At 33.8% G+C, this 21109-nt stretch overlaps 1 protein-coding gene and 1 pseudogene across 1 annotated transcript; both read left to right on the top strand.

The window, feature by feature from the left end:
* Window positions 1-1170: 1170 nt before the first annotated feature.
* On the top strand, window positions 1171-5396 carry LOC143564858 (uncharacterized). The gene is made up of 6 exons (XM_077052003.1): window positions 1171-1240; window positions 2798-3454; window positions 3546-3770; window positions 3843-3959; window positions 4624-4857; window positions 4941-5396. Exons 1-6 carry the CDS (start codon window positions 1172-1174, stop codon window positions 5154-5156), a joined length of 1518 nt encoding a protein of 505 aa, XP_076908118.1. The 5' UTR covers window position 1171; the 3' UTR covers window positions 5157-5396.
* Window positions 5397-19876: 14480 nt separating this feature from the next.
* On the top strand, window positions 19877-20993 carry LOC143564866 (putative carboxylesterase 6 pseudogene; annotated as a pseudogene).
* Window positions 20994-21109: the final 116 nt, after the last annotated feature.

Here is a 21109-nt window from a genome sequence, read left to right as displayed (position 1 = left end):
ACCTCCACAAAGAATAATTCTTTGCCCAAACGTCCAACAGCTTTAACAAAAAACGTGCATTAAAATATTGAAAAAAAATAAAAGCGTCTAATAAGTTGAGTTTTTTAGTTTGTTATTGTCAAAGCTGTCAACGCTATTATAACAAGTTTGTTTAACCTTCTCTTTAGCATTATTATTGTTAGAAAAATTCCAAAAATATCCCCGGTGAGCAAATTCCAAAAATAACCTTCTTACAAAAAATTCATAAAATGGCCCATTCCAATTCTATCTTCAATATGAGATTCAAAAGATCAGATAAAAAAATCGACGCAAAACTTTAAAACTTCATAGTCACAATTAAATTGCTCTCAAACTCATTATCACGATAAACTGATCTTAAAACTTATCGTAACTTACAATAAAGTTCTGAGATCAACTTATTCATCATAAGGAGTTTGAGAGTAATTTCATCACGACGAAAAGAGTTTCAAGCTACCAGCCAAATTTTTATTGGTCTTTGAATCTCATCGTTTACTCTAGAATTTAAGCATGCGGATGGAATCGAAGGGTCATCATTATCATCATACTCAGTATACCCACCAATAACAAGGCTATGATAGGGTCTGAGGAAGATAATATGTAGACAACCTTTCCTCTACCTTTTGAGAATAGAGATGCTGCTTTCGGTGAGACCCCCGCTCGATAATAGTTTTGCATCAAGCATTGGACATAAGACACATAACACTCATTCATTGGTACACCGCCGACTGGTGCATGTACCTTTGTCTTTCGGCTATCAACGTCACCACATGATGCCTGATTAACTTTACGTCACTTTTTAACATTATTTCACGAGAATAATAAAATAACGTCAAAATTAGTTGTAATTTCTCTTTTGCCCACATAAAGGTTCACACATATATACATGAAGATTGAATCGAAGGGTCACTTTTGAAATTTCCCTCATCACTCAGGGTCATTTTAGATATTTTCCATTATTATTAGTTTAATAATAATAATAATAATAATAATATTGTTATAGTTATTACTAATAATATTATAATCCTATCTGTCTGTCTCTTTCTGAACGTAACTGTTGCTACGATCGGCCGTTGAATACCTGTCTCCTTCATCAAAACCCTAATTAATTAATTAACAACTTCTTCTGTTCACTAACTAATCACTCTCTTCAATGAATCACACGCAGAGTCCGTTTTCTTCTTCCGACGACGCCGCCGCCACCATGGCCACCGCACAGCAGGTTATTATTATTATTATTATTATTATTAAACTGTTATTGTTGTTTAGTTTCGGTTATTAGTTAGTTACGCATTTTTATATCGTGATCGTAACCTCAGTTCACTTCATTTTGTTAATCGCATACGTATATGATTGACTTTTAGCATGTTCGAAGTATTGATCCGATTGATATCTTTGTTGCGGTTGAAATTGATACTGATTTTGATGAATCGAGCAAGTGATTTGTGATTTTGATTAATATATGTTAATGAATGAACTAATTTGTCCTAATAATCACTATCAGCAGGTTATTAAACCTTCTACTTAAATAATTTGTTTAGTTTTGGTAGTTAGTTAGTTACGCAATTGTTATCGTGATCGTAGCCTCAGTTTACTTCGTTTTGTTAGTCGCATACGTACATGATCGGTTGTAAGTGTATTCGAAGTGTTGAAATTGCTAGCGGTTTTGATGAATTCAGCGAAGGATCTTGTGAGTTTGTTGTTTTGATTTGTGACAGTGTAGTTTTGTTTAACCTAAATTAGTAAATTGAATGAATGATTAAAATATGTCAAGCTATTTGCACTAATATAATCACTGTCAATTTGATGTATATGATCAGTTTAAGTAGATTCAGAGTGTTGACCTGTTTGAGTTTGTTGTTGTGGTGGTTGAAATTGGTAGCGGTTTTGATGAATCGAGCGAGTGATTTGTGATTTTGTAGTTTTGTATAGCATAAATTGAATAAATGATTGATATAGTTTTGTAGTTTTGCGAATTTGAGTTTGTTGTTGTGGTTGAAACTGCTAGCGGTTATGATGAATCGAGCGAAGGAATTTAGTGATTTGTGATTGTGTAGTTCTGTTTGATCTAAAGTGAATGAATGATTGAAATATGTCAGTGAGTGAACTAATTTGTCCTAATAATCATTATCAGCAGGTTGTTTAACTTTTTAATTCAATAGTTTGTTGTTTAATTTCAGTTATTAGTTAGTTTTGTTTAACCTTGGTAACTTCAATTCGTTAATCACATACTTATATCATCGGATTTAAGCGTGTTCGAAGTGTTGATCCGTTTGATTTTGCTGTTGCGGTTGAAATTGGTGGCGAGTTTGATGAATCGAACGAGTGATTTGTGTTTTTGTAGTTTTGTGTAGCATAATTTGAATGAATGAATGGTTAGAATCTGTCAAGTGAGTGAACTAATTTACTCTAATAATCACTGGCAGTTGATACATATGATCAGTTTTAAGTGTATTCGAAGCTTTGATTCGTTTTGATTTTGTTGTTGCGGTGAAATTGCTCTTGATTTCGATGAATCGAGCAAAGGAATTTTGTGAATGTTGCTAATCTGAATGTTGCTAATCTGATGGTGATTTTTGATTGTGTAATTTTGTGAATCACACATTTATCTGTTTGATTTTGTTCTGATTTGTGATTGCGTAGTTTTGTTTTAAAACTAAAGTGAATGAATAATCAAATTCTGTCGAGTGAATATCTAGATGAATCAAATACTACTACATATGATGAACATCACTTTGTGTTATATTTGATCTGATTTTGAGATGAAATTAAATGGCAGAGTGGAGGAAGAAGCCACATAAGTGGAGAAAGTGGCAACTCAGCATCTTTGGGGCCAACTTTTAGTGGTTCACGCCACTGGCGCGATGTGTTTTGGCTCGGTGTTTTTCTTCTGCATTTGATTTTAATAGGTCTAGCTCTCGGGGTGTTTGGACTAAATAGGTTTAGGAAGAAAGACAGGCTTAACATAGATCAGTTCACAAACAGGATTTCAGAAAATCAAGCCGGCTTAACTGAAGACTACTGGCCATTATATGCAATTGCGGGTGCCATTAGTACTGTTATCGGTTGGATTTGGCTATTATTACTTGGTTCACGCGCAAACCAGATGATGAAAGTATCTGTTCATTTGTTAACCACTTACCTCGCAGTTCTTAGTGTTTTTTGCTTTTGGGGCAAACTGTTTTTCTGGGGCGTTGCTTTTGCTATCGGCTCTGGTTTGCAGTTCTTGTATATTATATCAGTCATAGACAGGCTTCCATTTACAATGCTGGTGCTGCAAAGAGCTGTGAAGCTGGTATGGAAGCTTCCCGAAGTGATGCGAGTCGCGTGTGCGTTTATGTTTGTCATGTTTATATGGCTAGCATTATGGACGTTTGGTGCTGCCGGTGTGGTAGCTTCAAGTATCGGTGACGGTGGACGATGGTGGCTACTTGTGGTGAGGTGGCGTGTTTTGCTTTTGATTATATATTTTTTGGTAATAATGTTTATGTAATTTTGTACCATGTTAAATTTTGTACAAAATGCAGGTGTTCTCAGTGAGCTTATTTTGGACCGGTGCGGTTCTTTGTAACACGGTTCATGTTATAGTTTCGGGTATGGTGTTTCTTGTACTCATTCATGGTGGTCGTGAGGCGGCAACGATGCCGAGGAACCCGCTGCTTCAGTCGTTACGGTATGCGGTAACTACTTCTTTTGGAAGTATTTGTTACGGTTCTCTTTTTACAGCTGCCATTCGTACACTACGCTGGGAGGTAATTAACTAAATTAACTGTTTTTATACAAATGACACGTGCTTTGTTGTTGAAGCTTGATTTGTGTTTCAGATTAGAGGATTCAGGTCAAAAATTGGCAATAATGAATGTCTTCTTTGCTGTGTGGATTTTCTTTTTCATCTAGTCGAGACCCTCGTTCGGTTCTTTAACAAATATGCATATGTTCAGGTGCTTGGTTTTGTTTATTAAAACATTATTGTTGTATTTATTTATTTATATAAGTAAATAAACTCAGGCTTTTAAATGAACCGAACGAACAAGAACAGAGCATGTTTGTGTTCGTAAGATTAATTTTAACTGAATAAACGATCAAACACGGACACTTAAACGAACATGGTTTTCTTGTTCGTGTTCATTCGTTTAGGAAATTAACCTGTTTGTGTTCGTCTATGTTCGTAAGCAAACACTTCAGGAAGAACAAAATTGAACATAGATGAACAAGCTGAGCAATAACTAGCTAAAAGTAATGTGAAAAAACAGTGTGTTGTGCCTAAAAAGTTATAAAACTAGACTTTACTGTAATGGATCTAAAAATTTTAAATGAATATATTAATGAACATAAACAGCGAACTGAAACAAACATAAACATGAACTAACAAACATAAATGATTGAACACAACCAAATATAAATGAAATAATGTAAACAAACGTTTCTGAACAAGGCATATGTTCATGTGCGTTTGTTTAACTAACGGACAATTTTTTTTGTTAATGTCTGTTTGTTTATTAAATAAATGAACTTCCTGCCGAACAGTTCACACTTCACAGACTGTTAACTGAACGCTCGGTTCGTTTATAGGCCTAACTAAACGTTGTATATTCTTTATTTTAGATTGCAGTTTATGGGAAAAGCTTCAATCATTCAGCACGTGACGCGTGGGAGTTGTTTCAATCCACCGGGGTGGAAGCACTAATCGGTTACGATTGTTCGGGTGCGGTTCTACTCATGGGTACAATTTTGGGCGGGCTAATCACCGGAACATGTGCGGTGATTTTAACAAGAGTTAAACATTCAGACAGAGAAATGATGATGGGCTCAACCGCCATCTTAATGGGCATGGTCTTGGTAATTATTAGTTGCATATTATATATAGCTGTACACCAGTTTTTATATATTAAGTTTATGTTTGAAAACAACGGTAATTGCAGGTTGGATTGGCGATGGTGGTGGTCGAAAGTGCGGTTACATCAATATACATATGTTACGCTGAAGATCCACTGCTAATACATAGATGGGACCCGGAGTTTTTTAACCAGATATCCGAGACATTACACCAACGTTTACAACATAGAAGCTCGAGAGTAAGGGACGGATTAAGTCAGCATCGACTTCCTGACCACTTACAAGACACAGTAACGGTTTGATCTTATTTTGTTTTGGTTTTCTGCAAATGCAATGCTTGTAATGTTTTGTTCGTCGGGTACAATCCAAGGTTGGACCCGACCAACCCGACAAACCGTTTTGTCTAAATTATCATCCATTTATCAATCGAAAAAACGGACTATTAAATCGAAAAAACTTAATATTCCTAGTATAGTAGTAAGCTATATTCACCCATGAATCTTTTGTCCTGCTGAGGAATCTATTCTTCCTTCACTCTTATTCTTTCTCGCTTTATGATGTCGTTTTCTCCTCGGCTTGGTCGCACCCGCCACTCGCGGTATGAACACTCCGGTTCCCGTGCCGCCATTATTCGCCCACAAATAGCTTCTTCCACCGTCCAACCACCCAAAGTACTTACCGGACATCAAATGCAAACCACAACCAACCGGTCTCGGTCCATACTCCTTTACAACATTGTTAGTTGTCGGTGCATGTGTCACATCGTCTTCGTCCATAATAAGCAGTATCTGGCTCGTAAGATGTGCGTAAAAATCCGTATCGTCGGCGACATCTTGTGTGTTTAAGTTCATGTTTATGTGAGAGACTGAATGAATAGAAGTTATGAAATTATTGATTGATAATGGATGATGGTGTTGAGTGAGTATTGAGTATTTATTAGGTGAAGAATGAGCCAGCTATTTGAGATAAAGACGAGGTCAATTTGATGATGTATTTAATGTTTGAATTTAGACAAAAGTGTCAACTGGCCTACTTGATAATTGGTGGATTGTGGTCTGTAATTTACTAAAAAATAACAAAAAAAATAAAGGTGTTTAGTTCCGGGAAGAAAGGAACATGTGAATGTGAATCACTTGTTGGTCAATAGATACAATAATATTACAATACATGTCGACTGCCGTCAATCATTAACCACATGGTTATTTAATTTATATAAAGTTATCATTATATGATTATATCATAAGTCATGTTGACTAATTAGTTTAACTTTGAAAAATTATGCCTTTAATGCTAAAACTTAAAACCAATATAGTGCAGGCCAGTCAAACTTTCTAGTTTGGTTAAAGTCCGCTTCTTTAATTTTAGGCATAATATTATTATGAAACAAGTACAGTAGACTTTTGTTAGGTTTACACATTACTCAACTAAATACTTTCAAAATCAAATCTACATCTAACTACTAAAGGTTATGTAAAGTGCTGTCTTCGAAAATCGTAAAATTTTTTGGGCCGAATGCGAAAAAATAATTAGGCTTTAAATTAGTTGAGTAATTGAGTTTAAACATTAAAAACACGTATTTTTTTTTCAAAATAATATATATAATTAAAAAAAAATAAAAAAAAATTCGGGACTATATGGGTGTCGGGTTGGGGTCGGTCAGGCACCTGGCCCTACCTCATAGCCGGCTTTGACCATGTGTAATGTTGGAGGGGGAAAATACCACCCACCTTCTTCTCCATTGGCTGGACAATTTTTGGTCTCACGCTTCTTCAATAGGTGTTTTGTACAAAATGTCCGGGGACATTTTCAAGCCCAAAAACGCCCCCGAGGCGTTTTGAAGATTTTTCCCACACCACAACGCCCCTCTACGTTTAGTCTAATGTTATTTAAATTAGAGTTAACATGCAAAATAACCATTTAATGTCCTACTTTTCTTTGTTGTTAAAATAGTGTGGAGATGTTTTGATCACTTTATATTATAGCTTATTATGAAATACGAATTAAAAAACGCCAGCTTTCACTGGTGAGACTATAGCTAGAATAGTTTTAGAAACCATTTTTTATATCATAAAACATACCAAGACATGTTTCAAAATTTTCACCAATCATGTTCGGAACATGTTCGGAACATAGCCATCGAGGTGTGGAAGTGTCTGGGGGAGGAAGGAGTCATGTGGTTAACTACTCTGTTCAATAGTATTCTCAAATCAGGTAAGATGCCAGACCAGTGGAGGAGCAGCGTTGTAGTTCCTATCTATAAGAACAAAGGAGACGCCCAATGTTGTGGTAACTACCGAGGAATCAAACTACTAAGTCATACTATGAAACTATGGGAAAGAGTGATTGAGGTTAGACTTAGACGAGAAACTCAGGTTACGGTCAACCAATTTGGCTTCATGCCGGGGCGTTCCACCAAAGAGGCAATACACCTTATAAGAAGATTAATGGAAAAGTATAGGGAGAAGAAGCGTGATCTACATATGGTGTTTATTGACCTAGAAAAGGCCTACGACAGTGTGCCACGACAGGTGCTCTGGGAGTGCTTGGAGGGTAGAAGAGTGCCCAGGAAATACATAGAGATAATTATGGATATGTATACCAGGAGTGAAACAAGTGTCCGTGCGCCAGTGTGGGATACTGATTTCTTTCCTGTAGACGTAGGCCTTCACCAGGGGTCAGCGTTGAGCCCGTTTCTTTTTGCAGTAGTCTTGGATGAGTTGTCAAAGTCGATTCAGGGGACTCTCCCGTGGTGCATGATGTTCGCAGACGATATTGTGTTACTTGCTGAGAAAAAACAAGATCTAAACATGAGGCTTGAGGAGTGGCGAACAACCTTAGAGACAAAAGGTTTAAAGATTAGCCGATCTAAGACGGAGTACCTCCACTGTGATTTTGGTGGGATAAACGACAATGAAGACGCACAGATCACAATTGAAGGGCAGGTGGTCCCGCAGGTAACGAAGTTCAAGTATTTAGGATCATTTGTACAGAGCGATGGGGAATTAGACAGTGATGTGACCCACCGAGTTCAGGTAGGATGGTGTAGATGGAAAGCAGCCACAGGTATATTGTGCGACAAGAGTTTCCCGGCTAAACTAAAGGGAAAATTCTATAGGGTGGCAGTTAGACCTGCAATGCTATATGGAACAGATTGTTGGGCCATCAAGAAGGCACAAGTGCGGAAGATGGAGGTAGCAGAAATGAGAATGCTACGTTGGATGTGTGGGCACACAAGGCTAGACCGAATAAGAAACGTTGTGTTTCACGAGAGATTAGGGGTGGCAAACATAGCAGACAAGATAAGAGAGTGGAGATTGAGATGGTTTGGACATGTAAAGAGAAGACAGACGACGAATCCTGTTAGATCCGTAGAAAACATTACTATAGAGGGGAGGAGGGGTAGAGGACGACCGAAATTGACTTGGGATGAGAGGATTAAGCATGATTTGATAGACCTAAACCTCTCCGAGGACATGGTTGAGGATAGGAATTCGTGGAGAAGTAGAATTAAAGTTAAGGATTTTTAGAGAGAATTGAATACCTTAGGGCTTAGACTTAACTTATTTAGGTCACATACCATAATGGTATTTCCCTTACATATATTATTATTATTATTATTATAATTATTATTAGCTTTTATATAGCTGTTAAACTGTGATCTTATTATTAATATTATTATAATTAGTAGTAGTTTTTATATAACTGTTAAACTTTGATTTCCTTTATTTTGCTTCATACACATGTACTTAGAGCCGAGGGTCTCTCTGGAAGCCACCTCTTTATCCCTTTGGATAGAGATACGGTGTGCCTGCATCCCACCCTCCCCAGACCCTACTTATAGCTTTGCTGTCGGTGGGATTTTACTGGGCATGATTGATTGATTGATTGATGTTCGGAACATATATGATTATATACTGGCATGATTAATCTCACAACTTGCACATATATTTTTACATGCACATAACATATACACTACCATTCCATGTTTATAAACCTTATAAACCTCCCAAAAATTGTATATGGATACTTGGATAGTATAAACCCTTTGGAAGTTTAACATACATTTAACATGTGTGTATATATATAATAATAATTTTCTAACAACCATATGACAATAATAATTGTATAAGTAGAGGTTGAACGTTTTTAGATATGGCAAATTTATATATTGATCCATGACTCCTTTATACAAGAACCATATGTCATCACAAGATTAACTTAAAAAGAATTTATGGATCTTACTCATATGCATACACAATAATCATTAATCAACCATGAATCCTATATCCGGTGTTAACATTGTTCTTTCTAAGTTTATTCTGTCTCCTTCTTCTCGACTTGCCTGCCGAAGGCGCCACCCTGGGTATAAACACCCCGGTCCCACCCACATTACTACCCCACAACCTCTCCATCCAGTTAGGCACCTCAAATCTCCCCACACTTTCACACCAACTATAATAGTTACCCGGCGCCACTAATCCACCACACAAGCCACCATAACTCACCGATCTCCTTTCCAACTTCGATCCAACCTTTATATTCTCATTGTCATCATCCATAATCATCAATATCCGCCTCGTAAGCTCTTCATCAAACACAATATCACAATCACCATCCAGTGACTCCATGCTGCGTGATGATTATAATTATATAAAATATTTACCGCGATGAGTATTGAGTAATGAATAAAGATATAGTTGTGTTTTTCATTGGTTGCATGATAATAATAATAAGTATATATAACAATGATGGAGTTGAATAAATCTTGTTAAGAGTCTAGGTCAACTTAAGTGTATGTATTAATATGATGTTCCAAATGGAGGTAAATTACTAAATAATATTCAAGAATATGTCTTTATATGGACATATTCCACTTGAAGGGATCAAAGTGAACAGAAACAAATAAAAGGTCAAAAATAAAAAGGAACAATGAAATGACAACAACGTTTGCAGTTGGTACTTAATGTTTCAAGTTGTATGAGTCAATAAGTGTGTTATAAACTTATAATACCCCACATGGCCATAATATGAGAAATCATGGTGGATATTGGCCTGCATGTAAACTACAAAAATATGACTAGCTTTAAAATGTCGGTTGGGTATTGTCGGCTGAAATACAATAATAACAGTTTAGCATTGGGTAAACTAAGTTGGTTTCGTGGTGCTCGAAATCGTAATAGTTTTATCTAAGCGTGTCTTATGCATGTTCTAACTTGTATTAATGTTTATTATGATTTCTTATTTATTATGTCTGTCAAGTAAATCTTGATCATTAAAATGCTTGATGACATTAAAATCACTAGCATTATTTTACAAACTTACAATCACATAATACAAACTCATGCATCAGTGGCGGATCCAGAAATTTTTTTCGGGTGGTGCACTACTTTTAGATGTTTCAATTTCACCGTGTCGGGTATAAAAAATTCCGGGTCAGTTTGAGGTTCCGGTCGGTTCGATGGTTCGGGAAAAGTTCATTACATAATAAATATACGATAAATTAATAAAAGAGACCGTAATTAGAAATTAAAAAACTCATAATATCTATACAGTAGTCTTTACGAATTAAAAATAAAATGCTTATGATCCAAGGTTCGATGGTTCACTTTGATAATATATCTTCACATTCAACATACCTACAAATCAACAATTACAAACTAACAAATTTAAAACTAAGAAAGTAACAAATTAAAACCAATAATCTAACAAACTAAAACTAAATTTAATAAATAACTTAAACAATTAAGTAGTTAACACTTAACAATTAAGAACAATTAACATTTAACAAGAAGTCAAAAACAATTAACATTTAACAATGAATTATAAATGTAAAATTACCTTCAAAGTGGGAGATTAAGAGGATTCGAGTAAGGACTGTAAGGAGACGGCTGACAGAGGACGGGGATGGCCGACGGCGAGTGACGGTGCCGGAGTGCGGGAGTGACTGAGTGAGGCTGCCGGAGTGCGGGAGTGATCGAGTCAGGGGCTGAAATCAGGTAAGGGGTGGAGAGGCGCTGTGTTGTTTGTGTTGGTTATGTGTTTGTGTTTGTTTAAAACCCCAACTTATGTTAGGTAAGTTAGTAAAAAAAAGAAAAAAAATAAAAAAACGAGATTCGATCCCGCGACCTCCGGGTTACCAAACCGGCGTGTTACCATACAAACAAACACTTCAAATGGTTATATGGTGGTTCCTTTCTAATTTATAGGGTGGTTCCTTTATTATTTTCTATATATAATTACACTATTATTTCAAAACTCGGGTGGTTCCGAGGAACCACCCGATATCACTGTAGATCCGCCCCTGTCATGCATAAATGATGTGGCGATTAAATTTGCATCTTAGTATATTACACAATCCAAATATTCTAATACCGGACTGTTATTATAATGATTGAACTCTTACTATCCATTTGAATACATTAAGTTCAGCATATAAGTATGTTCCTAACCCTGTGATTATTTGGGTCTCTATCTATTGATGAGCATATATAAATAGTACTCCAAGCTCTTGTTGTAGCTAATAATATTCATACTCATAACTCATGTAGGTGGTTTCTTCTTAAAATGCAATTAAGAAATAAAAAACAAAGGAACCTATAAGAAGTTGAAAGTTCAACCTAAGATCACTTACCGGTTTAAACACATGCAGACGATGCAACTAGGGTCGTCCCTGAGAAACTTTAAATAATTTTGGGTTGAATGCGTGAAAAATTTGGATCTTAGGTATAGAAAGTTTATAGATATTTTTTATTATATTATTCGTGAGAAAACTTTCCAATAGCTTACCCATCCTAGGAATGTGATCGTCAAAATACACTTATTTAAGACGGGATGTTTCTTTTGAACTCAACGTTTCTTTTGTTCACGGTTGAAATGAGACTACTAAGGGCTTACCCATCATTATTATAGACTAGAATAACATATAACAGTCTCAACTTCCGGCAAAATGTGTGAGCTTTCAGGTTAAAAACGTTTTTCCGGCAATCTACAACTAATAGAGTTAATCCTTTGTTAGTTGGGATAGGAAATTCCTAACTTAAGTTTTTTTTTTCCTTTTTCCATTTTATGTTGTGTAATACTTGTTTTTCTACCCGTTCTAATACCCAAAGATATATTTTTATTTAAATTTTGTTTTTAAAAATACGGGTTTAACAAAATGTTTTAGACGATTTTTTCTCATAATACCGTATCATTAAAAATAGAAAAAAACTTTACAATTTTGACGTTTTATGATGATATAATTTGTAATAAATTTTTTAAATGGATAGCCATGAATTGGTTTTTGCAAATCTGTAATAAAGTTTTGCAACTTGGATCTTCTATGAATTACGATGAAATTATTTTGTCTATCTATCCATTCATAAACGACATAAATAACATGGAACCTATTACTTAGCTACATCCTTTAAAGCTCACAACATACCAGCCGACAACTAACTTACGTTTTATGATAAAGGTACAACCTTTGTAATAACATTCTGTGAACAAAGATGTTCAAATCTGTATGAATCATTAAGATGAAAGATGTCAATTCTAGAAAGATTTGACACAAAATAGAATCTCTAAACTAATTTAGTAAGTTTTGAATGTAACAAAATCTGGTCATTTAAGGGGCTATTTGACAATTTTATACCGAATTATCAAGAAGTCTGACTGACTAGGAGGTAGTATCTGAACCATTCTGCGTATCTTTGAAGCATATAATCATTAAGTGATTTCAATATTTCATAAACCTTTAAGAGATGTCTTTTTAATGAACCAAACACGCTATATCTTTAACCGATTTAGAGATAGCATCCTAATAGAATAATTAAGAGGCTACTAAATAGCCTCTAAGCCTTTTTTTTATCTTCTTCCTTTGCCATCGCATCCTCTACCTATAAAACACGCAATCATACCGAAAACCGATACATTATAATAAGATTTAAAATTGCTATTTTAGAATTTAAAGAAGCCATAAAAGTTAACACACTTGGTTTACTTCCTTTTTTCTGGACGAGGAATGAAACAAGTACCAAATCTGTAAACATCTTGAAAATCGTATTTCATACAAATATATGTTTCATTTTGTTGCTCCAAGATATGTATTGGTTTATTGATTGATTGGTTAATTTCAGGACTATGGATTCTTCTTGTGTTTGTGTCCATTTTTATTTTGAGCCTGAGCTTGTTTTACTACATTTTTTTGGAATGGCTATGTATTATAAACACGTGAAACTACCCGGCCCAAAACAGGCCAATTTTTTTTCTTGTGTTTTTTTTTGAACGTTTTTACAACATGATTTTGAGGTTTAAATAGTTGTTGGCGTGAATGTAAAGAAATTAAATTTGTTTTATTAAAAAAGAGATTCAATGTATACTATAATATTAATTAGTTCAATGAAATGAATTGAATTTAAACTGTAAATTGACCTTTTACCATTATTAGTAATTTGGAATTTAGTGTTTGGTTGTGTTCAATGAATCAGCCGGCTTATGCACAAAGTATGTTTAATTAAATACATTTATATTCACAATAAACATTAAGTAGCGGCATATTCACATTATATTAGTTAATCCCACGTGTGGATAAATCGTATCGGATTCGATTAAAAAATTTACAACCGATTGAACCAGAATGTACTGGGAGGGTCAATCGGGTTAAATATTTTGCCCTGTAATTCCATATAAGTACAACCCCAAGTGCTCAACTCAAAAAATAACCGTAAAGTACATTAATAAACATCACACACAAATCAAACACCACACACAAACAATAATCGAGTCAAATAGGAAGTTTGTGGTATATGAAATTAATTGATTACAAAATATAATATGTAAAGAAACCAACCTTGCATTTGCAGGATAAAAATTGGTTGACTAATGATTAATAGTTTATTGTGTTTACTTGTTTTAGTTTTATCCGCTAGATTAAAGATCATTTTTAAAAAAATATGAGCTGCAAAAAAAATACAAAATATATCTTGGTTTTAAACCGGTTTGCCGATTTAAACCGATATTTAAAAAAAAACCGTCGGTACGATGTTCTAGCAAACCTCTTAAGATATCGGGCTCTAAATACCGGCTGTCTTACCGAAATCCGGTATAACTGGTTCAACCGGCCGGTACATACCGTTTTTTAAAACATTTGGCTTTTCGTTTGATAATTGATTGGGGTGATGGTTTGTTAAAAGATATTTACGATCATTTGTTCAAACTAGAGAAAGAAAAAAAAAGGTTTTGGTTGCTAACATAATATCAAATTATGATGTTCACTAGAGTTTTGGTTGTGGTCACCTTCATGAAATGTAGAAGTCTTGGGAGTTGGTTTCTTGTATTAATCTATGTATGAGGTCATGTATAACGAGTAACTCGGGCATGTGGTCTTAGTGTAGTGATGTCTCATGTACGTTATCGGTTAAATCTTTCATATCATTAATCAAAAACACTGTTTTTCTACTTTATAAACATGTTGTTCGATTGGGTAAAATGGATTCCTAAAGAATTGATTTTTTTTGCTTGGATGTGAGGCTCGAGAGAGTCCCGGCTAAGACAGAACCGACCAAAAGGAATGTGTGGATCGCTTTCACCATTTACAATGTTTGTGGTATTACACAAGAGGTTTGGCATGGGGGGATAAATTGGTGTAGAATGCATGTTTCAAGAGGGAACTAAGTCAAGCTACGGTTACAATTCAAACAAATTACCCGAGGGTCAAAGGCATATAGAAAAATGGTGTCATGCACCATCGTTGCTACTCATTGATTCATTTGGAAAGCTTGAAACGATAGAATTATTAATAATAAAAAGAAACATTCGAAAAAGGTTGAGGAGGATATCTAGACGAATACATTTCTTTGGATTAAAAATATGTCAAAATTCGGATATCTAGATTGGGAAGACCGGTGCATGTTTAATGTTTAATGTTGATCTTTAGTTCTCTTTTATACTATTTGTTTAGCTCTTTGCTAGCTTTTTATTATAATGAAATTGCTTTACTAAATCCTTCTCTCTTTTTTAGCACGAAATGGGGAGGCCCATTTGTTTAGGCCCATTTTATGAGAATGTGGTACCATCCGCTCACTCAACTTGATTTTTTCGCCCTTGGGCCCTGAAAAAAGAACAAAAAATAATTAAAAGTAAGCGACAAAAAACACTGGAAAAGGACCCACAAAAAATTAAAATATAACAATTATTATTATTATTACTACTATTATTATTATTATTACAAACAAAATCATATATGTATTGGTAGTAAATTTGAAATGGGTTCTTAATTCTTAAAAGCTTAAAAAGTTCATTAAATGTCTAGATGTAGAAATCATATATTATAAGACTAAGCATTCTCATCCCACCCTCTATAATTATGTGTGGGGAGTCTGTAAATTATATGGTAGGGTTATTAGTGATTGTGAGTATAAATTATAGGGTGGAGAGAGAAATGTAGTGATTTTTTGTAAATTTGGGGAACATTGTTTGTCCCTATTTATTTTTTAATATTTGTTGGATTGGTTGTGAGTAGAGGAGAGACAAAACTGTAATGATAAAGGTATAAAAATATTATTTAATTGAACAGGAGAGAGAAATATAGTGTTTTTTAGTGTAATTATAGAGATAAAGACGGGGAATGAGATGAGAATGCTCTAAAACTATTAAAACTTTTTAATATAATAAAGAACACATATATGATATATGCTATTTTTTAGAAGGTAGGTTGATAAAGAGTTGTTTTATTTGGAAAGAGATTAAAAGGAGCTTTAAAGAATGTTTAAGCTACCAAAAATATAGCGCTAACGTTAATCTTAGTAATTAGGGGTGTAAACGAAGCGAGCCTGACTAGGCTCGAGCTTGAGTCGTTTTGACTTACGAGAGCTCGAGCTTGAGCTTGATTTGATCGAGCACTTTTTCTAAAGCTCAAGCTCAGCTCGTTTATTATGTATTAACTAATTTGTATTTGTTTATTAATATTTTTATACATGAGAGCCCATAAATGAGCCTAAGCTCAATGTCTCTATTGTGAAATTAATACGTAGAAGTACGTAAGAGGTAAAACATTAAAATACACAAAGCTCGAGCTTGATAACTAAGCGAGCTTAATTTGAGCCTCAGGCTCAGCTTGAGCTCGAAAAATATTGGCACGTTTTGAGCTCTATATCAATTCGAGTTCCAGTAGCTTATGAACAGCTCGGCTCGTTTGCACCCCTATTAGTAATTTACATTTGTATCAAATTTAATTGCTAAACTCAATAACGTAAACATGCATTAGAGTCTTAGACCAAAATGCCCCCCACCATCTCTCCAAATTCTACATAACTTGCTTTTGTTGGCTTCGTTGTGGGGATACAGAGTAAAGAAGTATGTTAAAATTACAAAAGAGAGCATTTTCCATGGATGTCCTTAAAGCAAGAAAATAGTCAACATAAACACACATTACTATTTTATAATATGCATAGCTCAAAGATGCCTATTATAATTATGTTTTTTAAAGTAGTAACAAACAAAAAAAAGTTTTGAGTCGTGTATCGTTTTAACCAGTACTAGTTAGAATGATAAACGAGTATAATCGAGCGAAACTAGTTTCTCATTTGTGATGCAATAAAAAATTGGAAGTATTTAAATGCCTATCTGCCTATTATCACAAGCTTTAACAATTGGGATCTTCTAGGTGACTGTACGACCTTATTTTACGTATAAAAACTTACTCTATAAGCTCGGCATCATCATTTTCCTAGTTATACATTATTAAAAACGTTATGTTTTTCTATACTTAAATTTTTATTTACGTTTGAAACGTGATAAACTAATAAAGGAAACTGATTAGTAGTTTGTCCATACATCTTACATAAATTATATATTTATATAAAGTATTATGAGTGGATTATACATATAAGACTCACTAACCTAGTAACCTTCATCTTTGTCATCCTTGAGATGGTGTGGAAGGACAACTTCATGAAAAATGTATAATAAGCGATGGATGACAACGAGAGAAATATTATCAAACCCTCGTTGCGGGTACTCTTATACTTTAACTAGAAATCAAAGCTATGAAAAAGACGACTCAAAGGGCCAAACAAATCATTTATGATTTACCTTTGTCTACATATGAAAAAGAACACTTAGCAAAGTTATCATTGATTCGAAAACCAGACATTTTGGTCCAACCAATTAAGCTAGGAAAAGTAAATATTGGGTCAAAAACACATCATTCTTCATGTGTATATAATATAAAACAAGCAAATTCTGTTATTCTATAAACTAATCCTATTTGCTTTATAATGGTCAAAGAAAATATATATCTTTAGTTTGAAAATACAAAATCAATATTAAATTTTGTAAATTCAACATTTTGTATATATGAAAACCTCGACAATTTATAACTCAGTTTTTTTTATTTTACAAAAAAAAAAGAAAAAAAAAGAACTTTAGATAAAGCAAAAGCTCTTATGAGTTAGTGACTTGTTACCATAATATCCACCTACAATGAGAATGAATCTAGAAGGCAGTAGAGAATAACTTATTATGGGTAGTGATTGATGTATAAGTATTCTCAATTTGTTTGAGACATATAATAGTTGGAACAATGACATAAAATATAAAATAAAACACTCTTTAAACAAGTTGATAAATATCAAATAGTATATGGCCTAATGGTATCTCGGTGTGTTATAAGATGCTCCCTCTTTTAGAGCTTGAGAATTTGAGTTCCTGGTTGACATTGATATGGTGTTGTTAGTAGTAGATTAAATTGTCAGTTCAAAAATAAAAAAATCAATAAATTTGCGAATTAGAAAACTATTACATCGACCCATTCTTTACAAGTGAAATCTAAATTTGACATGTGTGGTTAAATCTTAAAAGTTAAACTATAGTCTAGAATTAAAACTAACTTTTATATAACGTTAATGAAACTAAATGACTGAGTAAAATGTGTGAGTTAATAACATTTATGATTAACACATTTTTTTCAATTCAAAAGGAATCACTTAAAATCACTATTTTTATTTCTTTTTATTTTACCAAAAACTCGACCTAAACATATGACCCCTTATGATGTTTCCGTCCTTATTTTATGGTTCGTGTAACTATTAACATGTTAAAAGTTATGCATGTTTTAGATTGAATAATTTTCTAGCTCGCTTGTTTTTTATTTCAATCCAATTGCTCAAACAATGAATATATCATCTATGAAGTAGCTCCATATCAATCAACGACATTAATATCTTCTAATATGTTGAGAATGTAACAGATGATTCATGCATGTGTAATGTTATATTCTTTTATAGTTTTTTAATTACAACATCATGATAGATAATAAAATATTACAAGGGATATGAATAAGAATAATACATATTGTAACTTTATTATTAAGCATAAGAGGATGAATTAATGGAATTTGAATACAAACAAATTACCATTGGAGTTGCGGTAATTAAAAGTTGTTTTAAAAGATGCTAGGGGACAACCAGATATTATTTGACATTTTGCCAAATTATTTTCAATAATGTCAACTCATTCTCTTACCTTTTGTTTTCTTGTCTTTTTGGTAACTTTGTGTCAACAATGTATACCCCACTTGTTTTCTCTATTACACACATCTTTTGAAATTATTTTACTTTATGTCTACAAGAAAAGGATGCATTTTGTTTTAGTAGATTAAAGGAGGTTTTCTTCTTTTTCTCAACCTTTTGATGATTTTTTGAAATATATATATATATATATATATATATATATATATATATATATATCTTAATATTTTTTTTATTATTATTATCAAAAATAAAAATACGAAACTATATTATTATTTTGTTTTGTCATTTTTAAAGCCTTCAAATATTAGAAAAAAATATCTTAAGACTAGTTATAGAAATTTTTTTTCTGATCGAGACGGGCCACCTTGCCGTGTTAGATTAGATGATATGAGCTAGCCTCATATACTATCTATTTTTTTTATGTTGCTGATCCAACTAGTAAACCAGTTATAAAGATTGTTTAAACGTTAACCAAAGAATCACAAGTGTAATGATTGTTAAGTCCTTTTATCCAACAAGAAGAGCTTACTAGTCTATAAGTAGGTTCATTATGTTTTAAGTTTAACCAAGTTAAGGATTTCATTCCCATTTTCCTAAAATGCCCTTGTGAAGTAATTTTAGTTTTCATTTATGTTTCTTTAAAATTGGACTCTAGGGGTGTTCAAGAAATCCGAAAAAAACCGAAATCCAAACCGAAACCCAAATAAACCGATCCGAATTCTTATTTGGATATTCAGATTGGATTCGGATATGGAATTTGAAAATATTCGGATTGTTCGGATTATTCGGATATCCGTTTAATCCGAATAAAAAACATGTTTTTAGTGGTATTTTCCGGTTTCTATATTTATTTGACTATTATTTGAAGTTTAAACTTTAAATTTGTGTTAAGAGTAATTCGTATTTTTTGGTTTGTATGTTTATTGTGATTCAAAACTATTAAATGTTAGGAACAAAAAAATACGAAAATTTTTTAGGTTTATTTCGGATTATTCGGATAATTTCGGATTATTCGAATATTATTCGAATCCGATCCGAATTGAATTCGGATAGATTCGGATCGGATAGGAATATTCCTAATTCGGATTGGATCAGATTTCGGATAGGGTCCAAAAATTTTCAAATCCGAATAACCCGAACCAAATAACCCTAATAATCTATTATCCGATCCGATCCGATGAACACCCCTAATGGACTCAATAAAAACTTTATTAGGTCAAATACTTTATAATTAAGCTAAGTGTCTAAGTACAATGATGCATAATATGAATTATTTACAACTATTTGATTGGGAACTCAACATTCAAAATATGTTACACGTTTGTATGTTTGAATGAATAATAGTCTCTAGCCCCACAAAAGTTAATTCCGTTGAAGACACTTGACAACTTCCTATTTGCTTGGCAACTTCTAGTATTTTATTATACCATAATAAAATAATAATGCCTTCATAGTGTGTGAACTACCAATCTTATCCTTGTAGATGTTTCCTATATATATGTATGATGCAATGAACAAAAACTTTGCAAATTATTTAACTCATCCCAAAGTCCTCTTCATTTCATAACATCACATCAAAGCTATGAGAAGGAAAAGAACAACCATGATAAGTCCCTTAGGTTCAACTTTAAGCCATCCAATAGTTACCAAAAACCCTCAAAACCCTAGAACTTTAGTCGAAGAAATCGAAGGTCTAATTAGGGTTTACAAAGATGGATACGTGGAAAGACCCGAAATTGTTCCTCATGTTATGTGTACGTTACCCCTTGAACTTGGGGTGACATGCAAGGATTTGGTGATCGACGAGTTTACAAATATTTGGGCACGTTTTTATGTCCCAAAAGGGCATGACAAATTACCTTTACTCGTTTACTTTCATGGAGGAGGGTTTTGTGTTGGTTCGGCTGCATGGAGTTGTTATCATGAATTCCTTGCACTTTTAGCAAGTAAAGCCGGTTGTGTGATCATGTCCGTAGATTATCGTTTAGCCCCTGAGAACCCTCTTCCAACCGCCTATGAAGATGCACAAAAGGCACTTATGTGGTTGAAACAAGAAGCTCTAAGCGAATCCAATAAATGGTGGTCAAAACGATGTAATTTCACCATGTTTTTGGCAGGCGATAGTGCCGGTGGCAAAATAGGACATAACATGGCTATAAGATTGTATGCTAACCAATCACATCTAAAACCATTAACCTTTAAAGGTAACATTCTAATCCAACCATTTTTCGGTGGAGAATCAAGAACGGTGTCAGAAACTCTCATGGTTCAGCCAATTGGCTCAGCGCTCAACCTAACGATCTCAGACACGTATTGGAGACTCTCGTTACCAAAAGGAGTGAACCGGATCATCCATGGTGCAACCCTTGTTCAAAAAAGTCAATCATGGTGGAAGGAATGAAATATTTGCCTACCATGGTATGCATATCAGAATTTGACATTCTAAAAGATAGGAATATGGAATTTTGTGGGCTTCGTGGAACCTTAGGGGTAGAAGTAGAACATGTGGTGTATCAAGGTGTTGGTCATGCATTCCAAATTCTAGACAAATCTCACATTTCACAAATGAGGGCTCAAGAAATGATATCACATATCAAGGCTTTTATTGCCAAAAGGAACAATATGTGACATCTTACTCATGCAATAGAACTTGTAATATTATAATTATATTGTATGAGACTTTAAATCTTTGTGTTATCATTATGTAAATCATTAAGTTGTAGAAAAGGTTTATATTTGCTAGG

Source organism: Bidens hawaiensis, unplaced genomic scaffold (assembly GCF_021521415.1).
Source record: "Bidens hawaiensis isolate Kalapana, Puna unplaced genomic scaffold, B.hawaiensis_p1.1 tig00022167_1, whole genome shotgun sequence".
NCBI lineage: Eukaryota > Viridiplantae > Streptophyta > Magnoliopsida > Asterales > Asteraceae > Bidens > Bidens hawaiensis.
The sequence above is the reverse complement of the archived record's forward strand: the minus strand, read 5'-3'. Positions and strand labels throughout refer to the sequence as shown.